Here is an 11,652-nt window from a genome sequence, read left to right on the forward strand (position 1 = left end):
TGAAAGGCTTTTTTCTAATAAGTTGGATAATTTAGAAGAAATGTATAAATTTTTAGACACATATAACCTATCAAAACTAAACCAAGAAGATATAGAAAACCCAAACAGAATAACAAGAAATGAGATTGAAGCAATCATAAAAAGTCTTTTAGTAATGAAAGCCTAGGACCAGATGGGTTCATGGCTGGATTTACCAAACCTTTGCAGAGTTCCTCAAACTATTCCATGAAGTAGAAAGGAAAAGAATGCTTCCAAGCTTGTTGTATGAGGACAAAATCACTTGGTACCATTTGGACAAGGACACAACAAAAAAAGAAAACTATGGACTAATATCCTTGATGTGCAAAAATCCTTAATAAAAGACTCACAGACCCAATTCAACCACACATTAAAAAGATGATATACTATGATCAAGTTGGTTTCATTCCAGAGACACAAGAATGGTTCAACATACACAAAATCAATAAATACAACATACCACCTTAAGGGTGTAGATTGAATCCAGGATAAATATCCAAGATAAAAAATCAGATGATATACTCTGTTAATGTGAAGAAGACTTCAAAGAAATCCAACACCCCTTTACAGTAAAAGCCCCAAAGAAACTAGGATAAATCCTCAATATAGTAAAAGCCATATACAACCAAATCACGTCATTCTGAATAGGGCAAAACTGAAAGCATTTCCTTTCAAATCAGAAACAAGACAAGGATGTCTGCTTTCACCACTCTTATTCAACATAATTCTTGAAATTTTAGCTACAGCAATTAGGCAAGAGAAAACCATAAAAGGGATACAAATAGAAAAGAAAATTAAATTATCCTTATTTGCAAATGGTATTATTTTATGCTTAGAAGATACTAAAGACTGTTAAATTTCTTCTCTCATTGAGTTTATTGGTACATTTTAGGTATACAGTACACATTCATCATTGGGATCTTGTACCTTTACATGACAGGTCTTGGTTCTAATTTTTTCCCCTTGTCCCTGCCCTCCCTTCACCCCCTCCTCCCTTCCCTGTTAAAATTTTTGAGTTGATAAATGAGTGTAGCAATGTAGCAGGATATAAAATCAACATCTTTACTATACACCAATAATTGACTAGCTGAGAAAAATCTAAAAAATAATTTCATTCACAGTAGCTTCAAATAAAACAAAATACCTAGGAGTAATGTAACCAAGGTGATGAAAGATCTCTACAATGAAAATGTTTTAAATGAAAAAAACAAATTGATTAAGACACCAGAAAATGAAAAGGCCTTCCATGTTCTTTGGCTGGGAAAATTAATATTGTCAAAATGTCCATATTATCAAAAATGATCTCCAGATTCTATACAATACTCATCAAAATACTAGTGACATCCTTCACAGAACTAGAGAAAACAATCCAAAAATTCATGTGGAAATAAAATCCTAGAGTAACCAAAGCAATAAAAGATCAAGGAGAAGCACCACAATACCTGATTTCATATTGTATTACAGGCTGGGGATTTAGCTCAGTCGTTCCACTGCCTGCCTCAGTTGTATTACAAAGCCATAGTAACAAAAGTAACATGGTACTGGCACAAAAATAGATACATAGCCCAATGGAACATAATAGAGGACATAGAACCAAACTCATGTAGTTATAGCCATCTGATTCTGGACAGTGAGCCAAAATATATGTTGGAGGAAAGACAGCCTCTATAACAAATGGTGCAGGAAAACTGGATATCCACTTGTAGATGACTGAACCTACATCCATGTTTCTCACTCTGTACAAAAAGCAATGCAAAATGCATCAAAGACCTAAAGCTTTGAAATTACTAAAAAAAAATATAAGGGAAACGCTTGAAAAACATAGACATATGCAAAGACTTCCTGAATAGAACTTCAGTAGCACAGGAAATAACAGCAAGAATCAACAAATGAGACTACATCAAATTAAGAAGTTTCTGTACAGCAAGGGAAAAACAGAGTGAAGAGACAGCCTATAAAATGGGAGAAAAATCTTTATTTGCTACTCTTCTGACAGAGGATTAACATCTAAAATGTATCAAGAACTCAAAACAACACAACATCAAATAAAATCAATAAATGAGCAAATGAATTAAACCAACACTTCTCAAAAGAAGTACAGATGGCCAATAAGCATATGAAAAAATGCTCAACATCTTTAGTCATTAGTGAAATGCAAATCACAACTACACTGAGATTCTATCTTCAGTCAGAATGACTAGCTAGCATCAAGAATACAAAACACAATAAATACTGGCGAGGATGCAAAGAAAAAGGAGCTTTCTACACTGCTGGTGGGAGTGTAAATTAGTGGAAATCAGTATGGAGGTTCCTTAAAAAGTTACAGTTACCATTATAATTAGAACATACTACAGAGATGTCTATATGCTCATGCTTAATATGACACACTTCACAATAGTCAAGCTATGGAACCAGCCTAGGTGTCCATGAATAGTTGAATGGATAAAGAAAGTGTATATATAACAGTGGGGCATTATTCAGCCATAAGGAGGAACAAAATTCTGTCACTTGCAGGAAAATGGATGCATCTGGAAACCATCATGTTGAATGAAATAAGCCAGGCTCAGAAAGACAAGTCACATGTTCTCCCTAATATGTAAAATCCACAAACAGTGGCAAGAAAGTATAAGGGAGACTATTACTAGACGAGAGGAAGGAAATAAGATGTAGGGGAGAAGGTATAAGGGCCAGTGATGGAGGGATGAGTATGAACAAAATATGTACATTGAAACTTCCCCAGAATTGAAACTATGTGGGGGTAAGAAGGGTAATGAGGAGTATGAAAATGATCAAAGTGTTATGTGCTTGTACAAATCTGCCAAAGTGAAACCCATTCTTCTGTATAATTAATAAAAAAGTACCAGAAAATGCTAAGCAGAAAAATTCACCCAAAAGAAATAGACAAGAAATAGAAAGAAGAAATAACTATCATTTGCCACCGAGAAGACTCAAGATAGTTATACCCATGAAACAGTAACTGCTTGCTATTGTTTAAAAAAAGAAAGAGGGTTAGGGATTTAGCTTAGCAGTTCTGCTGCCTGCCTTGCAGGCACAAGGACCTGAGTTCGATCCCCAATACCAAAAAAAAATAATAATAATAAAATTTTTTTAAAAAAGAAAGGAAATAAAGTAAATGAAATTTTCCAGAAGTAGACCATAAAGACAAAGATTTGTAAAGATAAATGAAAGCTAAAAGACAAAGACAATTGATTCAGGAAGCGTAACATCTCCTAATGAAGGCCCTGCGGATACCAGAGCCTTGGCAGGTACCCAGGGTGGGCTTTCTTCTCTGGGTTGAGCTAGTTGAACCCATGGAAAGCTGAAAGGAGCTGGGCCTCTGTGGGGTGGGTGGGAGTAGGGGTGGGCAATGTTTTCAGCCTTTGAATTGCCTGCCAAGCTGGCTTATTAAAAAGAACTATGCTTACTATGTATCACTTAGCCATTACATTTTTAAGGATCAAGATGTGTCTTTCACTTCCAATACTGATGACTGCTTTGCCTCACTAAATACCTTGTTAACTTTTGAAGGTCGCCAGCATTTCTGAAAAGGACATTTAATCATCTTTCTTCTGTTTCACTCAGAGAGCTGCTGGTGTTCTGAGCCGGACACTTTCTTCCTCTCAGAAAATCATTGAGGAGGCTGTGAGAGCAGGAGTGGTGAAGAAAATGATTAAATTCCTGAAGGTAAAATAACTTCACTGTTTACAACCTCTTAAATTTCCAGGAGTCTTCTGTTTTATTCAGGGAACAGAACTAAGGTCTCCTTTGCTCAGTTAATGTGCCACTATGTCATCCCTGCCAGATTTCAAACTTCCAGGATAGAGATTCTTTTCTGCCTGTCCACCTGACCAATGCTCCGAACATCCACAAAAGATTGTTAAATAGATAAGTGCATAGCTGTTTAGATCTATAAAAAATGCCTACCTTTCAAAATTCAGTGTGGAATAACTTGAACAAAGGGGTTTATATGACTCTTGGCAGAGTTTCTTGGGCCACTTAGTTTGTTCTTGGACTCACAATACTTCGTGTAGTTACATGGAGAGTGTTGGCTGTACCTCCATTCATGAGATAAGGAAGCAGCAGAGCTAAACTGTGACCAAAGGATATTGGACTTTTCCCCATGAAAAGAGTGTAGTGAAGCCAAGCAAGTAACCAGCTTCACCTGGAAGGGCAAAGGAAGTTATAAGGCTGCCATCTCTGGGTCCCACGGCAAAGTGTGCGCCCAGTGAGGCCTGCTCCTCTGTGTCAGTGTAGTGACACAAACCCTGGACTGAGCAGGGCAGGGAAGTGGGTTCTGAAGAGTAAGAGGGTACTGCTGAGTCAGAGAGAGCATCCAGGGGACAGGGAGAGGTAGGTCTGAATTTAGGCTGTTACTTGCATAGTAGCTGTCATTCCCACAACTTTTGTAATCCTGCCAGAGGCTGCTGATTGCAGAAATACATACCTGCACTGTGTGTAAATGCAAGCACACACATGGTGTGTATTTTAAAGATCCTACATTGGGTATTTTTAAGGGTTATGATTTGACAGTTGCCACCTCTTACAGTGATGTAGGGTCATGAGGTTCTCCCACAGGACTATCTGCCTAACAGCCTTATCACATCAGCCCTTTCTCAGAAGGTGAAATGACACCGGAGGCCTGTTTCCACCCCCTTTTTGGTAGATCTGCCTTCTACAGCATCCCTCTCCCAAATGCCCTCACACAAAGCCTTGCAGGGGTGTCAAATAAACATTACAGGCCTGCTTTTCTAGCTGGTACAAGCTGTGTTGAGGGGAGAAGGGGACAATCCCTCCCTTCAGGGGACAGTCCTGCTCACCAGGCAGCCTGTACATTCTCATTGAAATTCTCTCTCAGAAATTCCTGAAGCCAAGGTACTGTTGTGCCTTCTCACTGTGGCTTCTGATCAAGAAGAGTCATAGCATTGATTGTATTTTTCTGATTTCATTCTGCAATCTAGATAGGAGGCCAGACTGCATCACATTATGCCATAAAGATACTAGCTATCTGCACAAACAGCTGTTGTGAAGCTCGGGAAGAAGTAATCAAACTGGATAGAAGTAAGTGATGATCTCATTAAGGGGACCCCACATTCCAGGGGTTAATCCTCCTGGAAGCTACAAAGGGAAGTGAGGCTGTGGAGTGAGGAGGGATTTAGCTGTAGTGCTGTTCACCTCCCTGGGACCTCTGTAGTGTTTACAGAACAAGGTGCAGCTCACCTCTGGTTGGGAGGCATTTCATTCACCTTTTGGCTGTGCACAGCTGACAGACAGTTCAGAAATAACAGAATCAAGGCTGGGAAATTGTTTCTATAGCAATGTACTTAAATTGATCTAGCTTCAGCCCTTTTCCTTCACCAAGGGGAGAGGTAAAAAACTACCCTCAACCTGTAGTGAACAAGGGGAATATGGGATATTAACACACCAGCTGTAGCTGCTCAGCAAGGGTTCTCACTGAGGCAGCCTGCTAATGCCTCCTTAACACTTCCTCTGGATACTCAGATGGTGACTGAGTGAGGCCCTGCGATGGGATAGAAAGCGTTCTTCTGGGGAAACACAGGATGCTGGCATACTGCCTCCCTCTCGGGGCCAGGTGGGATCTCTCACTGTGGTGGTGTGCACAGGTTGAGGAAGACAGACCAGTTGAGCACAGAGGGCTTATTCATGCAGCAACTGTGTTGTGCTAGGTGCTGTTTTGGGCACCTGAGCTACTGTGGAACACTGGGAAGAGCTGAGCGGGGTCACAGTACTTAGTGAGTATTTCTTGATGAATGAGCACATCCTCCCCAGGGTTTCTGGGAAAGCTCAGCATCTTCTAGGTCCTCCGGTGCTCATGCCTCTTGCCAGTCTCCTGATAAGGGATCTAAAGGAACTTGTTTTGCTTCTTTCCTTGTAGAGTTCAGTGTTCTGCTGAAGCTGCTCAGCTCAGAGGATGAGGTTCTGATGGGCAACACTGCCCTCTGCCTTGGCAACTGCGTGGAGTTGCCCAATGTTGCATCTTCCCTGCTGAAGACAGACCTTGTACAAGTCTTGCTAAAGCTAGCAGGTGGTGACTCACAGAAGACAGCGGTGCAGCTGAATGCAGGCATTGCTCTGGGGAAGCTGTGCACGGTTGAGCCCAGGTACACTGTGGCCACCACTGAGACAGGAAGGGGCCAAGGTCCCAATATCCCCTTCCAGCACAGGCCCCAAGGGTTGCACTACCTCCCAAGAGTGTTGTGGGCTGGGGACTAAGCCTTTAGTGTATGGACCTTTGGAGAAATTTTAGGATTCAACTATATACTGTCTTTTTTTTTCTTTTTCCAGACATAGAACAAGCTTATTGTATATATGTATGTATGTATGTATGTATGTATGTATGTATGTATGTATGTATGTATGTATGTATGTATGTATGTATGTATGTATGTATGTATGTATGTATGCATGCATGCTTGGATCTAAGCAAGTGGAAGGATGTCCAGAGAGGGTAACATTTTCCTGCTGAAAACAGAATGGAGAAGCAGAACAGCATGTCTGGGGACACCCAGCAAGGGGAGGCAAGAGACCTTAGCTTGAACTCTGTGTTGTTTCTTTTTGTTGAGGATCCTGTTTTGCTCTGGTCCTGTTCTGATGTGCTCAAACACCCTATTAAGCATGCTTCTGGAGAATGTGGCCTGTGGCCAAGACATGGAGCCTGGCACAGACAGGGGTGTCTTTGGGGATGGGTAGAGAATGGCTTCTTCCTTGCAGCTCCATGCCTCTAATTCCTTCTCCGTAAAATGAAAGTCCTGGCATGGATGACATCTGAGGTCCTTTCAAGTTCTGTCTGGCTGATCAAATGGAAGGAACAGATAAAATCTTTCTTGCATAGAAGCAAGGCACATTAGTGAGCATGAGCTCAAAGGGGCAGCCTGCTGGAGAGCTCCCCCAGAAGCACAGTCCCATCTAATCAGCCTGTCACACCCGCAACTCTCAGTGAGAGTGTTTTCAGTGTTTTGCAGTCTCCCTATGAGACTACTTATCTCTTTGATCTTCTGGGCTCCCCAGTGCTGCAGCCACTTCCCCTTTCCACCCAGAGTGATAGAGATGATGTTGCCAGCGGCTTCTTTCTGGAGGGAGATGGCTCTGGAGCATGGCATTTATGACCTGGATTTTGTGGTCTGATTACAACAGGTTTGCTGCTCAACTGAGAGAGCTTCATGGGTTGGAAATTCTCAACTCTACAATGAAATACATCAACGATTCTTGAGAGATGCGATGTCTGTGTGGAACTTCGCAGGCATACAACTGTGTAGTTTGGGTTGTTGATTTGTTAATAAAGTCCTTTAAAATATCCACTTGAGAACTGAGCATATGTTTTCAGAGCATTTGTCTAGTGGGATTTCATTGATAAGAGGAGAACAGGCATCTGGTGGCTATGGTGGTAGAAACTGTTTGGCTTGTTCAGCATCCATCACACTCGTCTCTGAATGTGCCTTTCTACAGAAACTGGAAATGAGCCAACAAAGAGCCACATTTCCCAGACTTTCTTGCATCCACAGTTCTACATGAGAACTTAATTCTACCAGTCTATTACCACTTCTTGTGCTGCTTGCTGTTTTCTACTAGCAACATACTAGAAGCATCAGAGTCTGGGCAGTGGCATTTAGCATCTGCTACCCAGCTCTGAGTGCCTCAAGATAATAACAGTGGCCTCATTGTTGGTGGCAGCTTCTTAAAACCCCACTGCAGCTGTGGCAGGTGCTCCTAAACTCGGTGGGTCCAGGTGGTCCAGTGGTGGAAGTAGCTTCCTTTTAGGGAAGCTCTGTGTAGTCTCTGTGCATCAAAGTCATTTCTGGATGTTCTATCTGGCGCTCTTCTCCAGCCCATATAGTGGTGCTGTAGGTACTCTGTTTTGTGTGTTAGACTATTCTCTGCTTAAAGTGCCAGAGCAGGGGTTTCCATTGGTGCACTGAACTCATTGGTGCATGTATCTCCCAACCTAGCTTGCATTCTTATCCCTTTCCCAAAAATCTTTATCCATTTTCATTGCCCAAGGGCCAATTAAGTCAGTATCCCCTGTGGGCTTCAAGTCTCTAACTGAAAAGTCCAATGAAAGACACTACTCTTCAGCTTCTCCATACAATCAGTTGATCATTTTAGAGTAGGAAGTAGGAGTGGTTGTCAAGAGTCACAGCCAAAATTCCAAAGAATTTGCCCATGATGTGTGGCTGGGAAAGATGCTTAGCTCTTCTGAGCTTTGGCAGCTGTATCTGTCGAAAACAAGAGAAATTCCTGTCCAGTCTACCTCTCATATTGCTGTGAAAGTTAAATAAAGATTTGGAGGTGCTGTAGCTTGGATCTAGAATGTCCCCCCAAAGGCCCATGTGTAAAAACTTCATCTCCAGTTTGGAGCTGTTGTGTGTGGTGGTGGTGATGGGCGTTAAGCAGTGAAGCCTATAAGGAAACATTCAGCTCCCAGGAGTACCCTGAAAGGAAATTTGCTACCTCAGACTCTTCCTTTCTCTCTCATTTGCTTCCTGACCCTGAGGTGAATAGTTTGCTCCACAACGTGCTCCTACCGTAATGAGCTGCCTCCTAGCCTGAAAACTTGAGTCTGCCAGATTATGAACTGAAACCTGAAAAACTTTGAGCCATAATAAGCCTTTTCTTGGGCTGGGGATTTGGCTCATTGGTTCCACTACCTGCCTTGCAAGAGCAAGGGCCCAAATTCGATCCCCAGTACCAAAAATAAATAAATAAATAAATAAATTTTTCTTTTTGTTTGATTGTGTTGAGTATTTGTTATGGTAATGGAAAGCTGGCACATGGAAAGTGGATGTATGATGGGAATTATGGTGCTGCATAAATATGACCAGGATCCATCTTGATGTTAGAGTGTGGAGGTGGGGTTGGGCTGTGACATCAGCTGGTTTAGGTTTGAAGGGTCTGTGAATGGGTATACTTGTGTCCTCTAAGGAATCAAAGCTGAACATTTTCTGAAACATGTAGGAAAGGAAGCCTTCTTCCACCAAGGAAAATTTTATTCGATACACCCAAAGAAAAGATTTTTCACAGGTAAGGCAGCTGCTGGCTTAAATTAAGAACTTGGTACCTAAAGTCAGAATGGACAGCTGGCATTTTAGAAAACCACTAGCTCCAAGCCCTGGGCTGTGCACTGTGGGACTGGCATGTGCTCCCTGCTGTGCTCTGTGATGGCATCATGACACTGCCCAGAAGACAGGCAGGGGACAGGTGAGACAGAGAAGCCAAGGCCCTGCCTGCTCATCCCATCGTGCAAACAAACACCCCCAAGAGGCTACACAGTCATGAAGGGAGAATGACTTGATACTAAACAGAGCACAGAGAAGAAAATTACAGGGTGCAAAATCTGTTTTCAGAGTTCAATAGCGCTTTGAAAATGGAAACAGCTGCCTGTGTACATCACCAACAGGCTTGTCTAGGATTTGAAGTTCAGACCCCTCCTTCTATTCTTTAGCTGCACTCCTCTTTCCTGGCTCTCGAAGATGGCTATTGTAGGTATAATTTCACCCCCTGAAAGTAAGGAATGTTAATTTTTATTATTATTTGTGCTGTGGAGTGCCTTCATTTTGGAGGAGGTTCTGCTACACCAGAAGCACGCTCTCCTCTTGGAGGTGGGAAGAGAAGTCTGACAGACTGGGTTCTCCATTTCCAATGCGAGTTCCTCACACCCACTTCCTGTAACCTCCACACATGCAATAATGCAAGGCTTCTGGGCAGCGGGAAAAACAAATAAGAGGCTCATGCCAGGAGCCAGTGACACCGGCCATACTACCGTGGGACCACAGCTCATTCAGAGAAAGCAGCAGGCAAAGGAGTTGTATTGTCCTAAGAGGATTTGGTCAAAGTGGAGCTCAGTCAGCATCCTGAAGCCATAACAGAGAGTGAACACTGTGGGGCTGAAGAAAAACCCCTGCCTTTGCAGAAGGTAAGACGACAGCAGTTCAGCATCAAGGTGGCACTGAGATTAAATGATGAGAAGAAATGACAGAAGTGGGCATGAGGTGGGGCTACGGCCCAGAGGCTGCAATTGGAAGCACTTTCTGAGCAGTTTGGAAAACTGAGTGAAGGACAAAAAATATTGGAAATACTCCGAAACCAAAAACTTTTAGTTCTACATGACTTTTTAAATAATACTTGACAGTTTCTAAATGCCTTGGAAATATGAGCACTCCTCAGGATCCAGTAAGAGGGGGTAGTTGTTGAAGATGAAGAAGCTGCATCTGGATTTGACTCCCTTGCCCAGTGTGGGAGGGTCTCCACTCTCACAGCTGGCATCCCACAGGCCTGGAGAGGGAAAGAGAATGGACTGGGAATGGACTGGGAACTATAAGTGCTTACAGATCTTGGTCCATAGAAGCCTCACAAGGACCCTAAGAAGCAGGGATGGTGTTCACTCTATAAATCAAGAAACTAAGAGACAAAGAGTCAATATTTCTTTACTCAGGGTCACATAGCCAGTGAGTAAGAAAGTCAGACTTTGATCCTGGTTGAAGTGTTTTTAGCTTTTCCTCCATTTACAAAATATGGAGTGCAGAACATTACCTGATTTCTATGAGCCTCTTTATTCTCTGAAATGAGACTGACAGCATTTACCTCATATTCTGTGGCTTGGATGTAATCTATATGAGGTGCCTACCATAGGTGACTGACAACACAAAGTATTTACTTAGTGGTGACTATTTTAGATCAGAAATGACCTGAACTTGTCATCTTCCCCTTCCACCCTCACAAATCTGTTTATCCTCCTGCTGCTCCATCTCACTGAAGGCAAGCACTGACATTGGCCAAGACCCCAGGAGCAGTGGAAGGTGCTACAATGAATGCCCAGAAGTCTCCTCCCCAAATGCCCCTATGCTCACTTTTCATTTTTCCTCACGTTAGAAGCAGAAAACCCTATAGATTCCAATGACTGTCATTCCAACAACACACTCATCAGGAAATCATACCCTTCCAAACATCTCTGCCAACCAGCCACCCCCAGCCTCAGCTGTCCCCAGTTCTGGGGCTGGGCTCTGTCACAGGTGGGTTGCAAGGACCTGGTTCATGTGGTTATGTGCTAATGCAGCTCAGCCTAAGCAGCAGGCCATGGTCACACGTCCAACTCCAACCTCACATTTGTGTTTTTAATCTTCAGCAGGTCTGTCTGCTCATTTACATCTCTCACTTCCTCTCCATCCAGCACACATACACACATGCGTGCTTATGCGAAGTTCATCTCTGCTGCTGAGAGAGAAATTTTCACATGAAAATGGATGAGCTGATGTGCAGTGGGGATTTAGGCTGGATCAAAGAGATGGCAAGATAGTGAGAATTACTGGTACATATGAGAAAAAAAGGCTCCTAGAATTTCCAAGCTGAAAATTATTCAGAGATCATCTCTCTAGTATCCATTGGTAGCCCTGATTCCACTGGCTTAATACAAGTCACTGATCTGAACTGCCTAACCCATGCTTTCTTATTATACATATGAGGAAGGCAGAACTCAGAAAGTGAGCAATCCTCAGCAGTCTTTCCTTTCATTGACAGTCTTTGACCTAAAAATTCAGAGAAGGGCAGGATCTCAGGACTTGGAAACCCTGGGAGGCACTTCACTCAGCAGTCATAGTACAGCAAGTACTGAGGTACTACCCC

At 42.5% G+C, this 11,652-nt stretch overlaps 1 protein-coding gene across 4 annotated transcripts in view; it reads left to right on the forward strand.

Moving 5' to 3' along the window:
• Positions 1-8,671, forward strand: part of Ttc12 (tetratricopeptide repeat domain 12) — a 57,077-nt gene extending 48,406 nt beyond the window's left edge. For 3 of the 4 annotated variants that reach the window (XM_010629465.3, XM_010629462.3, XM_010629463.2), the window contains 3 exons: positions 3,601-3,702; positions 4,977-5,076; positions 5,912-6,312. In XM_010629465.3, the coding sequence (XP_010627767.1) occupies positions 3,601-3,702; positions 4,977-5,076; positions 5,912-6,249 (540 nt within the window). In that variant the 3' untranslated portion in view covers positions 6,250-6,312. Of the gene's footprint in view, positions 1-3,600; positions 3,703-4,976; positions 5,077-5,911; positions 6,313-7,170 lie in introns of those variants that run through there. The other variant, XM_010629464.3, reaches the window with a different exon arrangement.
• Positions 8,672-11,652: the final 2,981 nt, after the last annotated feature.

This window comes from Fukomys damarensis, unplaced genomic scaffold (assembly GCF_012274545.1).
Source record: "Fukomys damarensis isolate Sample0158 unplaced genomic scaffold, DMR_v1.0_HiC HiC_scaffold_16, whole genome shotgun sequence".
NCBI classification, from domain to species: domain Eukaryota; kingdom Metazoa; phylum Chordata; class Mammalia; order Rodentia; family Bathyergidae; genus Fukomys; species Fukomys damarensis.